Genomic DNA, 21073 nt, shown 5'->3' on the forward strand with positions numbered 1-21073 from the left:
TGAAACCCAGAGTGAATACCCCGTCCTACTGACATTGGAACCACCAGCCTCCCCTGGTTCAGCTATGGAATTAACCCACACAAGAGCAAGCAATCACCACCAACATGAATGGCCATCATCATCATGTTTATTATTATTATTATTATTTCAATATCACCCCATAGCTGAAGCTCCCTGGGTGGTTTACAAAGATTACAAACCATTAAAATACAATATACAGAGTTTAAAGACCATTTACGTAAAAACACACAAATAGACAGTAGATACATGGACAACATATATCTAAAACATATACCTTAAATGACTTCAAGCAATCAGCCATGTTGTTGTTGTTCAGTCGTTCGGTCGTGTCCGACTCTTCGTGACCCCATGGACAATGGCACGCCAGGCCTTCCTGTCCTGCGCTCTCTCCCGGAGCGTGCTCAAGTTCATATTCATTGCATCGGTGATGCTATCTAGCCATCTCATCCTCTGCCGTCCCCTTCTCCCTTTGCCTTCAGTCTTTCCCAGCAGGGTCTTTTCCAGAGAGTTTTCTCTTCGCATTAGGTGGCCAAAATATTGGAGCTTCAGCTTCAGTATCTGTCCTTCCAATGAGCACTCAGGGTTGATTTCCTTTAGGATGGACTGATTTGACCTCCTTGCAGTCCAGGGGACTCGTAGGAGTCTTCTCCAGCACCACAGTTCGAAAGCATCAATTCTTCGGCGCTCAGCCTTCCTTATAGTCCAGCTCTCACATCCATACATTACTACTGGGAAAACCATAGCTTTGATTATACGGACCTTTGTCGGCAAGGTGATGTCTCTGCTTCTTACTATGCTGTCTAGGTTGGCCATAGCTTTCCTCCCAAGGAGCAAGCATCTTTTAATTTCATGGCTACAGTCACCGTCTGCGGTGATCTTGGAGCCCAAGAAAGTAAAATCTGTCACTGCTTCCATTTCTTCCCCTTCTATATGCCAGGAAGTGATGGGGCCAGATGCCATGATCTTAGTTTTTTTAATGTTGAGTTTCAAACCAGCTTTTGCACTCTCCTCTTTCACCCTCAACAAGAGGCTCTTGAGATCCTCTTCGCTTTCTGCCATTAGGGTGGTATCGTCTGCATATCGGAGGTTGTTGATAATTCTCCCGGCAATCTTAATTCCGACCTCTGATTCATCCAACCCGGCATTTCTCATGATGTACTCTGCATATAAGTTAAATAAGCAGGGTGACAATATGCAGCCTTGTCATAAGACAAATCCAGGACCTAATTAAACTCCTCGTGTGCTGACAAATGCCTGAGCAAAGAGAAAGGTCTTGACCTGGCTCCAAAAAGATAACGATGTTGGTGCCAGGCAGGCCTCATCAGGGAGATCATTCCACAGTTGGCGGGGGGGGGGGGCACCACCGAGAAGGCCCTCTCCCTTTAAAAGGTGATAAGAGCAATTCATGGAGGATACGGCTTATCAATGGCTGCTAGTTATGATGGCTATAGATTACCTCCAGGATCAGGGGTAGTATGCTTCTAAATACCAGTTTCTGGGGAACATAGGCAGGACAGGATGTTTGCCCTCATGTCTCACTTGCGGGCTTCCCAGAGGCATCTGGTTGGGCACTCTGGGAAGTGAGATGCTGAACTATATGGACCTTTGGTCTCCTCCAGCATTCCTGGGTAAACACATTCCTGGGGAGAGGAACGTGTGTTCTGATGATGTGATTTCAGCATCTCCAGTGGCCTTCAAGGGGCTTGTAGAACTCTTCCCCCCACCCCCCTCTCTCTCAAATACACTCCATCAGAAAAGACCTTTAGCTGATGTATTAAAAGCTTTGGAATCATCATGTTATTTTCAGAGTGAGGCAACGTCAGGGTGTTGCAAGACATTCCCATCTCAAGAAGAGTTCTGTGAATCGTCGCTGCCTTCGGGTGTGCAGATGGGGCAGGGGTTCTGTTTCAAAATTATGCTACCTCCCCCACCCCACCCCACCCCACCCCACAGACACATTGTTCCTTTTCTCTTTGCCTTCCTCTACTGAACTACCATCTCAGGATGTCGAGTTGTTGCTGCTTCTTCAAATATATATATATATGGAGCTCACTGCCCCTTCCAAGAGATGCGTCAAGGAAATATTGTAATGACAGTTTGAAAGGCTTTGATCCTCTTCCAGGACTGCACTCACGGCTTTGAAATGCGACTTTGGCAGCCCCCAAGTCTCGCTTCCTTGGTTCTCCTTGGCATGGGCCCATGTGACTGACATTACGTCCTCCATCATGGGACCCAAATAACCTTGAGAAGGCTAAGCATGGCTCACAGATTGCAATGGAGACGTGGGGGGAGGACAGAAACCCACCATCAGCTATTTGGTGCTGTGCTAGCAAACCACAACTTCAGAAGCTGGATCAGACCAAAGGTCCATCCAGTAGGCCCATATCTGCAATCAGGGTTCCTGCCCATTCAACCCCCCGCCCCAAACCATTCAATGAACATTGCTCATGAGAATGCAAAACCAGGAGATCTATATCACCCAGTGACTGCAGTGTGCTTTGCACCTTGGATAGCTCCTTTAGAGTTCTGACTGGTTCTGACTGATACCCAGAGTGAATACCCCGCCCCACTGACATCAGAGCCACCAGCCTCCACTGGTGTGGGTGCTCCTCTACAGTTTTCCAGCCAGCCACGCCCTCATCCAGGATATTCCATTCCATTTGCCCTACCCCCAGTTTTCTGTTTCTCCCCTCCAACAGTCAGCCAACATTCCATGGCAAATGAACACACTCTTTTGGGGTCCTACCTCATGTTGGAGTTTTTTTCCCTAAAGGTCTTTGTACTTCTGCAAACCTTCGGGTTCCCCTGAGCCTTCAGGTTCCTCCCTCCCATGTGTGTGTGCTATATAAGCAAACCTGAACTTTGGAAATATAGCATATGATGAAAAATGGAACCTCCCTGTACAGATGTAGTATACCTTGGAATGCCAGATGTTGGGGACAAACAGGGAAGAGTCTGCACCAGCGTGCTTTTCACTTTGGTTTTATACTGTGGTGTTAAATCTTTAGAAGTTTTATACTAAGAGCAAAGCTTCTCTTATTGAGCAGTAACTGGTTAAAGAACCAAAAGCAGAGAGTAGAAATAACTGGTAAATTTTCCCAGTGGAGGGATGTAAATAATGGTGTCCCACAGGGATCGGGATCGGAACCAATGCTTTTTGATTTATTCATAAACGATCTGGAATTAGGAGTGAGCAGTGAAGTGGCCGAGTTTGCTGTCGGCAAATATCTATGGCAAAAATGCAAAACACTTTGGATAGCTCCTTTAGGGCACTATCCTGTCAGGATAGGTGGTCACTTCTGAACTCGGAGGCAACCACCTATCCAGTGCAGGGCAGGAGAAGCGCGGAGGGGATTGTCCCTTCCGTGCTTCAGCTGCCCTGCATTTGCAGCTAGACACCCGATTTCGGCTGTCTAGCCGCAGCACGATGGAGCGGGAGAAGCAGCTGCCAGACGACACATAGGATGTGTCATACCAGCATTTCCACCTTCCTCCCCCTGACCGCCCCCAGGAATGCCCCGTTTTGGCTGCTCTGTGCGCCTCTTCCGAACGCGAAGCATGGGGCCGTTCCGAGCTGCCTGTGAAGCAGCACGGGGGAGGAGGAGGGAAACGTTGGTTCTCAGGGAACCGACCTTGGAGCATGGGCTCCGAGGTCGATTTGCTGAAACTGACATATCCTATGGCCATCTAGCCTCTGACTAGCGGCCATAGGATTGCTCCCTTAGCGTACTGACTGGATCTGACTGAAACCTGAAGGAGATTCACTGAGCCACTGACATTGGAGCCATCAGCCTCCATTTGGTCTTAGCCTGCTAAACATGAATTCCCTCTTCCCCAGTGGGTGCCTGTGGACTGGCTCCGGGTGTAATCAGTAGATACTTACCAATTCTGTCTAGGCCTAGGAGTGAGTGAACGAGTGTTGTTCGAGCTCACCAGCATTCCCCAAACATCTTCTCAGCACTCGTCTCATGCCCGATTGCTGTTCGCGTCTGCGATCGCTGCTTGCTTTGCACAAATGAGAAAATTGCACAAATCATGCAGAGATCGAATGGGAGATTTCTGCCGATTTTCCCCAAATTCGTGCAAATTTGCTAGTTTGTGCAAATTTCCTCCATAGGTTAAAATGGGGCTGATTCAGTCTACAGAGGAAATTTGGGTAGATTAGGTAATTTGAGCAAATCAAATTGGGCAGTGGGGAACGAGCCTAAGGATGTGTTCAACAGTGGATATATTTGGTGGACACGTGCTCGTGCTCATGTTTGGAGCTTCGAACGGGGCCTGCTTGCATGTTTTGCGAGCAACTAGAAAAATGAGCAAAAAGTGACCACACTTTTTACTGGGATTCAAGTTGGCCTGACCAGGAAGTGCTTATGTAGAATTCTCAGCCAATTGGAAAACTGGATGGGAGCCAATCAGAGCCTGGGGAATTGGACGTTAGCCAATCAGAGACTGCAAAGAATGTTGGACAAGGCTTAATTCATGTCCTTCATTGCAGGCTGTCCAACAGTTGAAGCTTCTGGTTCCAGTTCCTCCATGTTTTGAGTTACCTGGTTCTTGTCTTGCAGGAACTGAGCTCTTGATAGTCATTGCTCACAGTGAACTCACCATGTACTGAGCGTACTCTTTGTTGACACCAAACTCCTGTCTCCATAGCATTCCACTTCTTCCAAGTTCCACCCCTCAGACACCAGCAGCATGGTACTTCACACTCCCTGTTCTTCCACCCCAAGGAGAGATGCCTTTTACAAATGCCAGTGTCAGTCCGTACCATGGTGTGGGCCCAAACTCAGAACAGGTGTACATTTGTGAAACTGTGGCGGTTTTCAGGGTCAGTGTGTGTGTGGGACAGAGGAGTTATCCAAACTAGCATCAGATGTTCACTGAAGGCTCACTTTTTACTCATGTTGAAGCCTTTGGAAGGAGAAGAGCAGGACTTCTACAAAAGGAGCTGATTTCTAACAATGGCCCGGAGGCAGGAAGTGCAGAATTGGGATGCCCCATCATTCTTTAATGGCCTATGTGTAAATATATAAATGTTTGGCCATGTGGGGACACCGATCCATTGGCAAGTGGCTTTATTTGTTATTTATTTATTAGATTATCTGGCCGGCTACCCAGCCGCTCTAGGATAAAAGAACTGAAAATACTGCCAGGAATAAGGAGGCACAATAAACTAGGGTCGCAAAATGGACAACATAATCCAGTGCTTGTTTACCTGGAAGTAAAACATCTTCAATGAGGACATGAGCGCAATAGCAGTTTCTCCCGCTGTTGTTCCCTGGGGACTAGTGTTAATAGAGGCACGCTGTCTCTGATCCTGGAGGTAGTGTAAAGGTCATACGTTAGGCTTTCACCTCTCTGCAATTCCTACTCCTTGCCCATTTGTCCATTCTGCATCCAGGTTATAAGGTGCGGGTATTCTGCAGCTGACATCATTTTGGACAGCTCTGGATTAGGCTGGCTTTGGATGATCAGATTTCCCCCATCTAGGGATGTACAAAACTCACTTACGTTTGCTCCGTCCCTCCCCGCGGAATCCTCGATGGGGGGGAGGCGATCCAGTCCTCCCCCCTGGAATCCTCGATGGCCGGCTCTGCAGCCAGGCCGCGGAGCAGCCGGCCAGGGCCGTCCGCAGCCGGATTTCTGGCCGCAGACAGCCTGGTGTGGATGCAAATGGCGGCCGCCATAGCAGCCGCCATTTGCATCCAGCTAGACAACCATGATAGGCTACGTAAGAATTTACATAGCCTATCACAGCTAACGTCAAAAACAACAACAACCACACACTGTACGCAAATGGCGGCAGCTACGGCAGCTGCCATTTGCGTTCTCAATTTTTCGCTGACTTATCTTACGTAAATATTTACGTAAGATAAAATGGTGAAAAAAAGGGGGGACGCAAATAGCGTAGTGGATGCTATTTGCGTTCCTTTATTTTTCGCCGTTCTAGCCTACGTAAATATTTACATTTTATTTATATTTATATTTTACAATATTTGTATGCCATCTTTTAAACCATAATGTTCCTCAAAACAACCCATGATAATAACATCAGATTTATAGGTGGATGATACTGCCCTCACAATGACAGATCCTGTAAAGTGGACCCATGACGTACTGACAGTCTGACAGGCATGTGCCTAGATAGCTTTCAAAGGGCGAGTATTGATTGACTGGTTTATTTGACTTGATTATGTAAAACGCACAAGCTACTCTTCAGCCATGGCTCACTTCAGACAGATCCATGTAAGATAGGCCTCTCAATGGCTATTAGTCTTGAGAGCTAAATAGAAACTCCAGGTTCAGAGGCAGTGTACCTCAGGAACACAGGCGCTTGGATGGTGCTGTTTGCCTTCATGTCCTATTTGGGGGCTTCCTGAGGGCATCTGTTTGGCCACTGTTGGAAGTGAGATGCTGGGCTAGATGGACCTTTGGTCTGATCCTGTGGGGCTTCCCTTATTTTATTCATGTATTATGGCAGTTTTAAATCACCCATTAACAGTAGTTTCTCTGGGTGGTTTATGAGGTTTTTTGTAAGGTTTTTAAAAATGAAAACCTTAAAACATAAAAAATATATATAAAGCAAACATAATGTGAAAAGCCAGATAAAAGAGGATCAATATAAAAGGAGGAACAGTTGTGCCCAAGGTCTACAAAGCACAGGAGCATGGTTTTTAAAATGGAAAAGCCAAGGAAAATTGAAAGGCTTTCACTTGGTGCAGAAAAGGCCACCATGTAGGTGCCAGGCGAGTCTCCCTGGGAAGGGCATTCCACAACCAGGGTGCTACCACCAAAAAGGCCCTCTCCTCACCTCATTTGGCACAGGCACCTAGAGAACGGCCTTTGGAGATGACTGTAGGGTCTAGGCAAGTACATACAGGAGAAGGTGCAACTTCCATTAAGCAGGCCTCAAGCCGTTTAGGACACTCAAGGTTAACACCAGGACTTTGAGTTGGGCCTGGAAACGTACTGGAAGCCAGTGCAAATCGGAAAGCACTGGCATAGTGTGATCGCATCGGCCAGTCCCTGTTAACAGGGTCCCTGCCCTGTTATAACCAGCAGAAGTTTCTGGACTGTTTCCGAAGGCAGTCACACATGTCTGTTCTTCAAATACCTCAATGTTCAGTTAGGAGGTTGCAAAGGTACAACAAAGCATGGGCAGAGGTTTCAAATGAAGACTGCAGGGAAGCTCCTCCTTCTTTTCAGCCCCTGTAGAATCAGAAATATTGTCCCCATGTTTGCAGACAGACCTGTGTGTTTGTCACAGGTCCACAGAGATCGGAGGCAGGGAGGAACACGTGAGAATTGTGTCAATGGTCAGAGAGCTGCGTCCTTCAGGACATATCTGTGACCACTGGTCTCGAGATAAATATTCCATGGAATGGAAACAAAGCCCCCTGCCACTGTGTCCCCAAGGAGCCGGCTTTCCTCTGTAACTCAGCAGAGGGGGGCTTGGGGACGCCCTGTCCAGAGCTATTTTGGAGCCAGTGACTTCAGCGAGAGGTGGTGGGCGGAGAGATAATGCTATTGTGGAAACGTAATTCTGTTTTCCATTGGGGAGTCCTCGGGGGATGACTGGAAACCTTTGGTCCCGAGCCAGCTCCTGTAGCTTCCCTTCCTTCTGGGAATGGAATTCTCACAAAGAATTTGAGGAACCCAGCTCAGCGGAACAGAAGAGCAAGCAGTTCGTGAGAGCTCCACGTGTAACAGGCAAAAACACATGCTGCTTGCCGAGAAAGGGGGACCGAGCCAACTATTTCCTGTCCCCAGAGAATTTCTGCCCCCTTGCTTCCCCGTCCCACAAATTGCCCCGATTGCAAACAAAACAAAAAAGGAACAGTGTTTTGAGGCTGCATTGTGTCTCCATGTTTAACCTAGGGGTGCTTATGGAATTCATCTCAACCTGATTTTTAAATTATTTACTTATTCACGTATTTAAAAATATTTCTAGCTTGGCCTTTCAGGGCAGGACGTGGATCTTCCCATACTGTATTTTTGACATGGTCTCTGGATCCAAAGGGAATCCATTCCAAGGGCAGGATATACGTCAGATTCGGAAGAAATATTTTTGGATCCGCCTCCCCCCCCCCCCGCTGCACCCAATAAAGCTGCCAGAATTTTAAAAGGACGGTTTGTTCCCCCTTCTTTTTAAATTTGCCAAATTCCACTATGGTGCGATGACCACATCCGCTGACGTTAACAGGGGGATTTAAAGAGTCTGCAGCCCCCAAATGCTGTGGGGAGAAGGGAGGGGCAGGAACCCTGTGCTGATGTTTCTCTAAACATCCTCAGCACTGGGTTGCTCTTTGTCCTCCCCCCACCCTTTTTTTAGAGGCTGCAGTTCCTTTCTCTCTCCCTATTAAATTCTGTGGAGATGGCCATGAATGGATGAAATATTGAAATCATGATATGGTGCTATAGAACTATTTCCCATGATCATGAGGATTTCCAACCTGAACATAACTGGAAGGGAACACTCCCTGGTAGCTAGAAGCACAGGCTGTTATGGAGTGGACCATGGTTCTGAAGAAAGGGCCATCTGAGTGGAGGCTGGTGGCTCCTATGTGAACGGGGTGGTGAATCTGCTCCTGGTTGCGGCCAGAACCAGTCAGAATTCAACAGGCGCTCTCCAAGGTGCTCTACAGCCTCCACTGGCCATCTTAAGTAGTAACATATGAAGCTGCTTCCTACTGAGTCAGATCATTGGTCCAGTGAGCTCAGTAATGTCTGCTGGTTCTCCAGGGTAGGGATATTGGAGAAATCCTCCACGGACCCCAGTGAGGCCCGATTCTATTGAATCTGGCCCCCCGAAGTCCACGGAGGATCAGATCTCCTACCTTTTCTTCCAGCGTGAAGTCCTCGCCAGCGGATCCTCCCTGCTGCCGGCTCCGAAGACCCAGCGATACGGCTGCGACGGCTGTATCGCTGGACTGTGGACACAAATGGCATCCGCTACGCCATTTGTGTCCCTGCTCTCTAACGTGATAGGCTACGTAAATCTTTACGTAGCCTATCATGGTAAAGTGCAGGGATGCAAATGGCGTCTGCTACACCGGATGTGATTTGCGGACGCAGACCGGCCACGCCCGGAAGTCCAGCAGCGGCCAGCCCCAGCTGGCGGCTCCGCGGACTCGCCGCGGAGTGGAGCCAGCTGGGGAGGATTCCGGGGGGAGGACTGGATTGTCTCCCCCTCACAAACCCCCCAGCGGACCCAGGTAAGTGGGGTTCATACACCCCTACTCCAGGGTTTCTAACAGGCGATGCCAGGGATGAAACCTGGAATTAGAGATGTCACAAGCGCAATTCGGGGTTTGGGAATTCGTCAAGCAACCCCGGCCTGCAACCCCCGAACTGCCCCCACCCCGAAACGCTGTCCTTGTTCACCCCCCGCTCGTGCCCGCTTGCGCTCCCCAGTACTCACCGCGAACCCGTTCAGTGAGCACCGCCATTTCTGCGCCTTTGATTTCTGTGTAAAACGGGAAGATAAAAAAATGTGCATATTCAAATATGCACATTTTGGAGCTGGGGAAGCTAAATATGCGCAATATAAGAAGTATAATCCCTGTAATATTGTGCTTATTTAGCATTCCCAGCTCCAAGCTGCTCATATTTGAATATGTGCATTTTTTTAACTTCCTGTTTTATGCAGAAATCAAGGGCGAGAAAATGGCGGCACTCACCGAATGGGTTCGTGGTGTGCACTGGGGAAGTCACCAAACTCGTGGGTGGCTCAAGCGCAGGTTTGGGGGGATGCGAGCAGGGGCGCTGCTTTGGCTAGTGCCTGGAGAACCCAAACTAGGGTGAGTTCTTACATCCCTACCTGGAATCTGTTGATTGCATCAACCACAGAATCCATCCCCAGGAGTAACAGTCCCATATGGTGGAGCGTTAACAGTGCTGCACACTGTGACCCGGAAGATTTGGGTTCAAATCCCTGTTCAGCCATGACATTTGGCCCAGTCACTTTCTACCTCCTTCACAGGGTTGTTGTGAGAATCAAATGCGTGTGTGTGGGGTGGGCACTTTGTTTGAATTCCTTGGGGTAGAGTGGGATAAACATAGGACGACATAGAATTGGGAACAGGGTGAATTGTGACAAACAGTCAGATGCTTTGCTTTGGTGCTGCAGTGCTTGTCGGTTTGGGGGACTGTCCACCTGTCCTTATTGAGCGATGCAAAGCAGAAGCTCACTGTGAACAGCGGTGGGCATGGGGATGTACGCTTCTTGAGTCTGAGTGCAGAATATCTGATATCCTCAGTATTTTCCCATGAGGTGTTTGTCTGCGTTGCTAATGAGGCATCAAGAGAGGAGAGGGAGGTTGGTGTCCTTGTGCCCAAAAGACCAGTTTTGACATCAACTTTCCTCTTGATTTTCATGCCGCCGCCCCCAACACATACACCATCTCCTCTTTCTTTCCTCAGGGTTTATATTCTCCTTAAACTGATACCTGTCTGCAAAGGGCCTCTCGAAAAATTCTCTCCACACCATTTGTGGGCAGAGAAATTGCGGGAGAGGGGGATTTCACTTCAATTTTCCAGGGGGAGGAGAAATTCTCGAACAGTTACTCTGGGTGGGGCTCAGCCTTAGGAGTTCGTTGTTCCTAAGAGCTGTTTGTTTGTTTGCTTTTTTCTGCCGCTGCAAAGGCAGCAACTGTGTTGAAGGCCTGGTCACCATTTTGCATCCTGTAAAATGTCCCAGACCTAGTATTATTGCAGGACATTGTGGAGGAGAAATTGAGAGTCACACACATATGCGCACGTGCGTGCGCACACACACAGTGGTAGATATGCAGAGAAAATTCTGCAAGGTGGCCTTCTTTTTCTAGGGAGTATGAAAAAGAAATATATAATATTATCAGAAAAAAGTCTTCCCGCATGACTCCCTCCATCCACATTTAGGCAAAGCCCCCCCCCCCATAGTCTTCTAAAAACGGTATCTGATGGCACTGTCACCAAATGCAAGAAGAAGGGTCCCCTCTCTCGCTCCTCCACCCCCTTCCCATAATCTGAGTCTTGGTTTCATCTCTACTGCATCTTTTAAAATGCAGTGTTGCTGACTGGCATAGGTAAGGTTTTCGAGAAGAGGTTTTGGAGCACATGTCCCATAAGCTCTAGCCAGCATGGCCAATGGTCAGGGATTATGGGAGTTGTAGTCCAAAACATCGGTAGAGCACCAGGTTGCCTTCTCCTACTGCATGAGGATGGTGATGGTGGGTGCGGTGGAGGTGGGGTGAGCTGAATGTTTACCAAATTTGGATTTTCATGTTGAATTTCCCTGTTCAATGGGAGGAAATTGTTTCATTGAGCAGGGATGTGGGAGATGTGGAGACGAACAGTAACAGTTATGCTTGGTTTTCACAAGAACATAGGGATGTACGAAAGGCACTTACCTTTCGCGGATTCTGTTTGTGGTTGGGGGGGAGGCGTTCCGTCCCTCCCCCCGGAATCCTCGCCTCGTCCCTCCCCCCGGAATCCTCGCCCGGAATCCTCTGCAGAATAGCAATTCTGCGGAGCCGCCGGCCAGCTCCGCCAGCAGCCGAACATCCAGCTGCTGGCTAGCAGGGACGCAAACGGCAGCGGCTGTAGCCGCCGCCGTTTGCGTCCCTGCAGTCAGCCGTGATAGGCTACGTAAATGTTTACGTAGCCTATCACGGCTGACTTAAAAAAAACAAAAAAATGCGCGTATGCAAATGGCAGCGGCCGTGGCCGCCGCCATTTGCGTTCCTTATTTTGGCACGTCTTAGTCTACGTAAACATTTATGTAGACTAAGATGGCAAAAATAAGGGGAACGCAAATAACGTAGCATCTACACGATTTGCATTCCCCTTATTTTCGCCGTCTTACTCTATGTAAATGTTTACATAGACTAAGATGTGCCAAAATAAGGAATGCAAATGGCGGCGGCCGTGGCTGCCGCCATTTGCATACGCACAGTTTTTTTGTGTTTTTTTTTAAGTCAGCCGTGATAGGCTACGTAAACATTTACATAGCCTATAACGTTTTTTTTAAAAAACCTAGCCATGATAGGCTACGTAAATCTTTACGTAGCCTATCACGTTGGTTTTTTTGGTTTTGTTTTTTAAACTGGAAATGGCGGTGGCAGCCGGTCGGAAGACCGGCCGCTGCAGCCGCCGCCACTGAACTGCTGCCGGAGCCGCCGCCGGAGCCGCTGCCACCAGGAAGATCTGCCCAGGGTAAGTCTCGTCCCAGAGGGTGGCGGGGGGGTGGCGGGCCATTCCGCCACCGATTTGGGGGGCCGAATGTGCTTGCATTCTGCCTCCCCGAGATCCGTGGCAGAATTTTCGTACATCCCTACAAGAACATAAGAACAGCCCAGCTGGATCAGACCACAAGCTGCCCACAGGAAACCCACACAAACAGGACCTGAGTGCAACAGCACCCTCCTGCCCATGTTCCCTAGCAACTGGTGCACATAGGCATACTGCCTCTGATCCTCATGGTTATATATAGCCATCAGGACTAGTAGTCATGGGTAGCTTCCTCCTCCATAAATTTGTCTAAACCCTTTTAACGCCATCCAAATTGGTGGCCATCACTATGTCTTGTGTAGCAAATTCCATAGTTTCACTATGTGCTATGTGAAGAAGCCCTTCCTTTGAGCTTTCCTGAATGTCCCCCCAATCAGCTTCATGGGAGGACCCCTTTGGATTCTTGTATTATGAGAGAAGGACACTTTTTTGGGCTTTCAGCAATGTAGAATGATGGGGTTGGGGGAATCCATTGGGCAGCGTTTCTTGGTGTAAGAACATAAGAAGGGCCCTGCTAGATCAGACCAAGGATCCATCTAGTCCACCATTCTTTTCCCACAGTGGCCATCCAGATGCCCACAGGAAACTCAAAAGTAGGACATGAGTACAACAGCGCCTTCCCACCTGTGTTCCCCAGCAACGGGTGTACACAGGCTCACTACCACTGATACTGAAGGTAGCACATAGCCATTAGGACTAGTAGCCATTGATAGCCTTCTCCTCCAGGAATGTGTCCAACCCGCTTTTCAAGCCATCTGAATTGGTGGCCATCACTACGTCTTGTGATAGTGAATTCCATAGTTTAACTCTGTGCTGTCTGAAGAAGCCCTTCCTTTGATCTGCCCTGAATACTATCTCTTCTAGTACTATGATAGAGGGGGGGAAATGTCTCCCTATCCACTTTCAGCCACATACTGAACATATTATTAATTTTTTAGGTGCCGGAAAATTGTAGTCTATGAGATGTCACACAAGGATCTAGCTAAGAGGAGGTTCCCAGAGGCTTCATTCTCTTGCCCTGAATGAGAAGTCAGCTTCTCAGATGATTCAGTCCGCTGAGTCATCATCTGCATCTGCAGTCCGAAATGGTGCAGTCCAAACTAATGCTGTGCTGAACAGTTCTCCCACATTTTTTCCGATCGTTCTCATTCAATAGATAGAAAAGAAATAGCTTTCAAAAAGAAATTCCAAGGAGGAGAAATTTCGGAGAAATTCTCATGGGTTGGGGTTTTGGTTCCTGTGTTTACCTTACTTATGAGGTGGCTGAGGAGGGTTTGTGTGCGTGTGTGTCCTGTCTGTCATTGTAGAGTCATCTCTGTGGCTGCCTGTAGCCTCCTCGGCTTCCTGCACTTCAGTTAAAGCCATCATGAGGAAGACGTCATGAGGCAATTCTTGCCATCGGCCTTTTTCAGTTCAGGAAGTGCAGGTGGCCTGGGAGGCTGCGGAGCAATGGAAGCATGTGTGATGGAGAGAGAAAACACACACGGCACCCTCGGCCACCTCGCAGTGATTAGGTAAGCTCAAAGACCAAAACAAATTAAAAATTCTGCCTCAAAAAAGTGGAAGCCTCAACATAGATGGTGGTGTTGCCACCTACCGAAGCAGTGCAATAAACCAAAAACCCTGAGGAAAGAAGAACCTTTGAAGCTTTGGGAAGGAAACTCAAGAACTTTGGGGCCCAGATAGTTTTCTCATCCATCCTTCCAGTAGTTAGAAGAGGGATAGAAAGGGAACGAAAAATACTCCGGGTGAATGACTGGCTACGAAGGTGGTGCCGATGAGAGAGATTTGGATTCTGGGACCATGGGCTATACTTCCTGGAAGATGGGCTATTGGCTAGGGATGGGTTGCACCTCACAAAGGATGGGAAGAATGTGTTTGGCCACAGCATGGAGAACTTCATCAGGAGGACTTTAAACTGAATCCTATGGCGAAGGGAGATGTAATGTTGGGGGTAACGTTGGACATAGGCGCATGCACTGCAATGGAGAGAACAGCTCTGATAGCGCCCAATAATAGTCTTCAGACACATGTAGGAAGAAAGCCAGACTATGAAGCACATGGTCTTCGATGTCTATATACTAATGCCCAGAGTATGGGAAACAAACAGAACGAACTTGAACTCTTAATACAAGAGGGAAATTATGACCTGATAGGTATAACTGAGACTTGGTGGGATGACTGTCATGATTGGAACACAGCAATTGAAGGATATAACTTGTTCAAAAAGAACAGGAGGAATAGAAAGGGAGGTGGGGTTGCACTGTATGTGAAAAATACATATCTCTGCACAGAAATACAGGAGGAGGAGCTTGGTAGCCCCATCGAGAGCATCTGGGTTGAAATAAATGGAGCAAAGAATAAAAGGAACCTGGTGGTCGGAGTCTACTACTGGCCACCCAGTCAAGGAGAAGACAAGGATGAAACTTTTGAAAAGCAAATAGCCAATGTTTTAAGGAAGCATGATGTAGTAGTAATGGGGGACTTCAATTTCCCCGATATTTGTTGGGAGACAAATTCTGCAAAACATGGCCCCTCCAGGAAATTCCTGACTTGTGTGGCGGATAACTTCCTCCTACAGAAAGTAGAGGAAGGAACTAGAGGATCGGCTATCCTTGACTTGATCCTAACCAACAGAGATGACTTAGTGGATAAAGTAGCAGTTACGGGAACTCTGGGGGAAAGCGACCATGTTGAAGTTGAGTTCTTGGTTCTAAGGGAAGCAAAAGCCAAGTGTAGTCAAACGCGTACCCTGGATTTTAGGAAAGCTGATTTTCATAAACTCAGAACAATGATCAGTAAGGTCCCATGGCAAGCGATGCTAGCGCGAAAAGGAGTCCAAGATGGGTGGGAGCTTTTAAAAAAGGAAATTCTCAAGGCACAATCACAAGCAATTCCAACAAGAATAAAAGGTGGAAGACGACAGAAGAAGCCAATGTGGCTTCACAAAAAGCTTAGGGATGACCTGAAAACAAAAAAGGACACATATAGGAAGTGGAAAGAAGGCCAAGTAACAAAGGAAGAGTACAGGCAGATAGCACAAAATTGCAGGGATGGTGTCAGGAAGGCTAAAGCTGAGAATGAGCTGAGGTTAGCAAGGGATGTTAAAAACAACAAAAAGGCTTTCTTCAGCTACGTGCATAGTAAAAGGCAGAGGAAAGAAATGATGGTTCAGCTATTAAATCAGGATGGCGAAACGATAACAGATGACAAAGAAAAGGCAGAGGTGCTCAATTCCTACTTTGGCTCAGTCTTCTCCCAAAAGAGGGTCTATGACCCCCCTGGCAAAGGCGAAGTACAGGCTGAAGGGGCAGGATTGCAGCTTGAGATCGACAGGCATATGGTCAAGGAACACCTCATTACTTGGAATGAGTTCAAATCTCCAGGGCGAGATGAACTGCATCCTAGAGTCATAAAGGAACTGGCAGAAGAACTCTCAGAACCGCTGTCTATTCTCTTTGAGAAATCATGGAGGACGGGGGAAGTGCCAGATGACTGGAGGAGGGCTAATGTTGTCCCTATCTTCAAAAAGGGTAAAAAGGAGGAACCTGGGAACTACAGACCAGTCAGTCTGACATCAGTCCCTGGGAAAATTCTGGAGCAGATCATAAAGCAATCCATCTGGAAACACCTTGACAACAATGCCGTGATTACTCGAAGCCAACATGGATTTGTCAAAAACAAGTCCTGCCAGACAAATCTGATCTCATTTTTTGATCAAGTCACCTCCCTTGTAGACCGTGGGAATGCTGTAGACATCATACACCTCGACTTCAGCAAAGCTTTCGACAAAGTGCCCCATGATCTCCTGATGAGCAAACTAGCTCAAAGTGGGCTAGATGAAACAACGATCCGGTGGATCCACAGTTGGCTACAGAATCGGACTCAAAGAGTGCTTATCAATGGGACCTTCTCCAACTGGGGAGAGGTAATGAGTGGGGTACCGCAGGGCTCGGTCCTGGGCCCAGTGCTCTTCAACATTTTTATTAATGACTTGGAGGAGGAGGTGCAGGGAATGCTGATCAAATTTGCAGATGACACCAAATTGGGCGGGATAGCTAATACTTTGGAAGACAGAAACAACATTCAAAGTGATCTGGATAGACTGGGGCGCTGGGCAGAAAACAACAGAATGACATTTAATAGGGACAAATGCTAAGTTCTGCACCTAGGAAAAAGAAACCAAATGCACAGTTACAAGATGGGGGATATGTGGCTCAACCACACTACAAGCGAGAAGGATCTTGGAATTGTTGTCGATCACAAGATGAAGATGAGCCGACAATGTGATGTGGCTGCAAAAAAGGCAAATGCTCTTTTGGGCTGCATTCATAGAAGCATCGCTTCCAAATCCCGGGAATTACTAGTTCCCCTCTACTCAGCACTGGTTAGGCCTCATCTGGAGTACTGTGTCCGGTTCTGGGCACCACACTTTAAGAAGGATGCAGACAAACTGGAGAGGGTTCAGAGGAGGGCATCAAAGATGATCAGGGGACTGGAAACAAAGCCGTATCAAGAGAGACTGAAAGAACTGGGCATGTTTAGCCTTGAGAAGAGAAGACTGAGGGGAGATATGATAGCACTCTTCAAGTACTTGAAAGGTTGTCACAGAGAAGAAGGCCAGGATCTCTTCTTGATCATCCCAGAGTGCAGGACACGGAATAATGGGCTCAAGTGACAGGAAGCCAGATTCCGGCTGAACATCAGGAAAAACTTCCTGACTGTAAGAGCAATACGACAATGGAACCAATTACCTGGGGAGGTGGTGGGCTCTCCCACACTGGAGGCCTTCAAGACGATGCTGGACAGCCATCTGTCAGGGATGCTCTGACTTGGATTCCTGCATTGAGCAGGGGGTTGGACTCGATGGCCTTGTAGGCCCCTTCCAACCCTACTATTCTATGATTCTATAACCTGTGCTGAAACCCCTGCCTATAGCGAGCCCTATCTGTGAGAAATGGTTAGAGAATTTCTCCTCCCCTAGGAGAAATCTGATGAAATTGCCCCCCACCCCAATTTCTCTGCCTACAAATGTACTGGAGCATTTTGAGAAGTCATTTGTGCACAACTCTAGTCCGAACACACACTAACAAGCAGGCCTCACTAAGCTTCCCTGGTGCATGACCACCTTGATGCTAAGTGACCATTAAGTGGGCCCTGGGCAGTTACCCGTCACAGGGTAGCTCTCGCCCCATCCACAGCAACATCATAGGTTCAGGGGGCTCACAAAGGATCTATATAGGGACATCAACCTGTGTCAGGGTTGTACCATTTCAGGTGTGGATTCAAAAGACTAAATTTCCCTCCAATTATTGTCATTGTCATCATCAACATGACCACCACCACAAACAACAACAGCAACAACAATCCCTGTTTTTAAAAGCCTAGCATGTTGGGAGGGACATTAGGGTAGAATCATTCTTCCTGACATGCTAGCTTTCATGTGAGGGGTGTTTGTGTGTCACAGTGCATTCAATCATGTGATCCCCACTGGCACCTAGGGACATACGGATTGCTTAAAATCCATTCTGTCTGTGTTTCACAGATTGTCAGGTGCCTTTCATTCCATCGCCCACCCATCGACACAATCGGATATTTTTTAGTTTCCGAATTTGTGCAAATTTGCACATGAAAAAAATCCCCCAAATGCGTAGATTCCCCCCAAATGCACATTTTCACACTTTAGCATATGGGGGAAATTTGTATTTTGGGTGGGGTTTAGTAATTTTTTCTCATATTTTCCTACAACAAATTTTGCGCCAAATCCCCAAAGGTTAAAAAAAAGGCAGTTGGCCACGTCCTTGAAATCTGCCCAACAGGGAAAGCCAGTCTGCTTCAGAATCCATTGCTTGGATTCATAAAAATCTGAACTCATTTGGTTCCATTGCGGATTTCTCCAACATCCCTACCTGCAGCCCAAGTTTACTTTTTCAATGAGATTCACGGCGATGAAGCTGAAAGTTGTGTCTCTGGACTCGCTGACTTATTTGCATCATGTGTACCTGGAAATATTGTGGTGGGTTGGTGGATTCTTCTTTGAGTCTTTGTTTAAAGCTTTTGTACCCTGCTCTTTAGCCAAAAAGGCTCACAGTAGTAAAACAGCCCCTACACTCAGCCTTACAATTTGAATGGCATGATACACAAGGAAAACGGGATAGGGAGGGAGGAGGAACAAATACCAGCTCAGGCACTAGTTCCTAAAGTTATAGCTCTCATCACGATCAGTGGGGATAGAAACAGTGTAAGTAGCTGGACGGACTAGCTGCTGCCAGGTGACAGTTGGGGAGAGCCAAAGGCAGTGGTGTCCCAGCAGAACCAAAGGCATAGCCCTGCTCCTCTTCACACCCTCGGTTCTGCAGCCTGATGGAATGACTGCAGCTAGATAACATTAGCATAATTCCCATCATCATTCCACTTCTGGATGCACGTCAGTAATTTGGTCAGTGAATCTTCCCAGGACAAAATTAGGGAGAGGGCCCATAAGTCCGTGCCATTTCATTACCTGTTCAGAAGTTGACTTGTGTTGGAAGCTTTTTCTTACCTTTGGAGGTACTCCCATTTACACAAACATCTTTCTTTCCATTGCAGAGCGTACTTAGATGTCAAAGAACTTAAAAGTCTGCTCCAACTGGACAGCTCTACGCATCTCAACATCTTCTTTGCTAACTCCTCTGAAGAAGAGCTGGCCGGCATGGCTACATTTCCATGGGACAAAGAAGCACTGGTACACTTAGGTACGTCTTGCAGATAGCCTCCTTGTGTACTCACCGATGTGTAGGGATGTCAGAAAAATTCTCCACGGACCCCAATGAGGCCGGATACTATTGAATCCGGCCCCCCGAAGTCCGTGGAGGATCGGATCGCCTCCCTCCGCCTCCCTCGTGAAGTCCTCGCCAGCGGATCCTGCCTGCCGCCGGCTCCAAAGCCCCAGCAATACAGCTGCCATTGCCGTTATCGTTGGCTCGACTGACGTATTGCAGACGCAAATGGTGTCCGGCGTAGCGGACGTCATTTGCATCCCTGCTCTTTGACGTGATAGGCTATGTAAATCTTTATGGAGCCTATCACATCAAAGAGCAGGGCATCTGCTATGCTGGATGCCATTTGCATCTGCAGTTCGTCAGTTAAGCCAGCAATACGGCAATGGTGACCATATCACTGGGGCTTCGGAGCCGGCCAGCCGGCAGCTCCGCAGAATCACCACGGAGCGGAGCCAGCCGGTGAGGATTCCGGGGGGGAAGAACGGATCACCTCCCTCCCCCAGTGGACCCCCCGCAGACGGCAAGGTAAGGGATTTGTACATCCCTACCAACATGGCAGGGAAGGAAAGACTATAATGCCTTTATCCTTCATTCGGATTTCTTATCATTTGCAGTAACAGCCTTAAATAGCTCAGGGAAGTAAAAAAAAAAACAAAATCCCCCCCCCCCCCAGAAAACAAAACAAGAAAACAAATCAAGACAACAAAAATATTCACCATTCCTGGCTTGCAACCAGGAAAAATATTAGATTATAGACCCAAAGCATATTGTGGTATTTTTCAAATGACAGCAGGCAAATAATATCTCACCTTTTACAATGAAGTTGCTGCAGGGGGCATCTATCTCCATGGGCATAATTTGCAAAGGTTTTAAGGAGGGGAGTGGGTTCTTGAGGTGGGGTGGGGAAAATGCAGCACAGAGATTGCATGTGTGTGTGCGTGTGTGTGTGTGTGAGAGAGAGAGAGAGAGAGAGCGAACAAGATGAGGAAAATGGAAACCTCAAAATGGCCCAACATGCTTTCTTTGTTAAAAGGCTGTATACCTTTGGCTATCTGATGGTGGAAACCAACAATGGAGGACAGCTTGCCTCCATTATGCCTGGTGTCCCAGGGGTGTCTTTTGGCCACCGTTTGGGGATGCAGTCCTGAAGGAGATGGGTTTGGTCTGCTCCGCCATGTTCATCGTTGGAGAGAGTGTGTCAGTGGATATTTCACTGGTGTTAGCATGGCTACTTTCATGATACATTTTTTGTTTCCTCCATTCTGAACTTTACACTACTATGATGAGCCATGAACGTGCAGAGCTCTTACTACTGGTTGAATTCTGTGGTGTGAAATGGGGGGACTGTCCCCCTTTAGGGAATTTGAGGAGCATGGCCAAAATGGTGTGTGTGGAACACAGGGATGCACTGTTGCTTTTCTTCCCTCCCCGAAGCAGTGCTCCGTGATGACCAAGAGTGGCTCTATTGGGGGCCTCCTAAGTGGAGGTGGTAGCAAAATGTTGCCCAGCAAAAGGAGCTGTGGAAGCAGGCAGTAGTGAGTTTGGTCCCCCCTTGGATTTTTCAGCCCTCTGAAATTTCCCTCTCCCCATTTCACCACATGAAAATGGGGCAGTGAGAGGTTAGGAGACATTTTGGCTTGTCCCTTGCTCTCTTGGAAATGTAGCCTGAAGGACAAGGTGCTGTGGATGTAACACTAACAAAGGGAATGTCCATACCTCAGTGGCAAAGTGGATGCTGTGCATGCCAAAGGTCCCCCAGGTTCATTCTCCCACAGGTGATGGGAAAGCCCTCTGCTCATGACCTTGGAGAATCATGGTCAGTCACAGTGGACAGTATTGGGCTAGATGGACCAATGGTCCAATGCAGTATAAGGCAGCTTCCTTATGGAGAAAGTGATGAACTTTACAGCTGAGTGGGACAATCGAAGAACTGGCACTTAGCTAGCAGACAGGAACAGACCATTTTAATTCAAATAACCAGATATTTTGGCTAATTCGTGTTGTGCTCTCCTGCAGCACCT

General features: G+C 47.8%; 1 protein-coding gene across 1 annotated transcript in view; it reads left to right on the forward strand.

The window, feature by feature from the left end:
• Positions 1 to 21073, forward strand: part of PAPPA (pappalysin 1) — a 295498-nt gene that overhangs the window by 46279 nt on the left and 228146 nt on the right. The window contains exon 3 of the mRNA XM_084821073.1: positions 18880 to 19025. Coding sequence (XP_084677199.1) covers positions 18880 to 19025 — 146 coding nt within the window. The remainder of the gene's footprint in view (positions 1 to 18879; positions 19026 to 21073) is intronic.

The sequence above is a fragment of the Heloderma suspectum genome, chromosome 14 (assembly GCF_057233095.1).
Source record: "Heloderma suspectum isolate Gila_16-S chromosome 14, 16-S_ref, whole genome shotgun sequence".
Lineage (NCBI taxonomy): Eukaryota > Metazoa > Chordata > Lepidosauria > Squamata > Helodermatidae > Heloderma > Heloderma suspectum.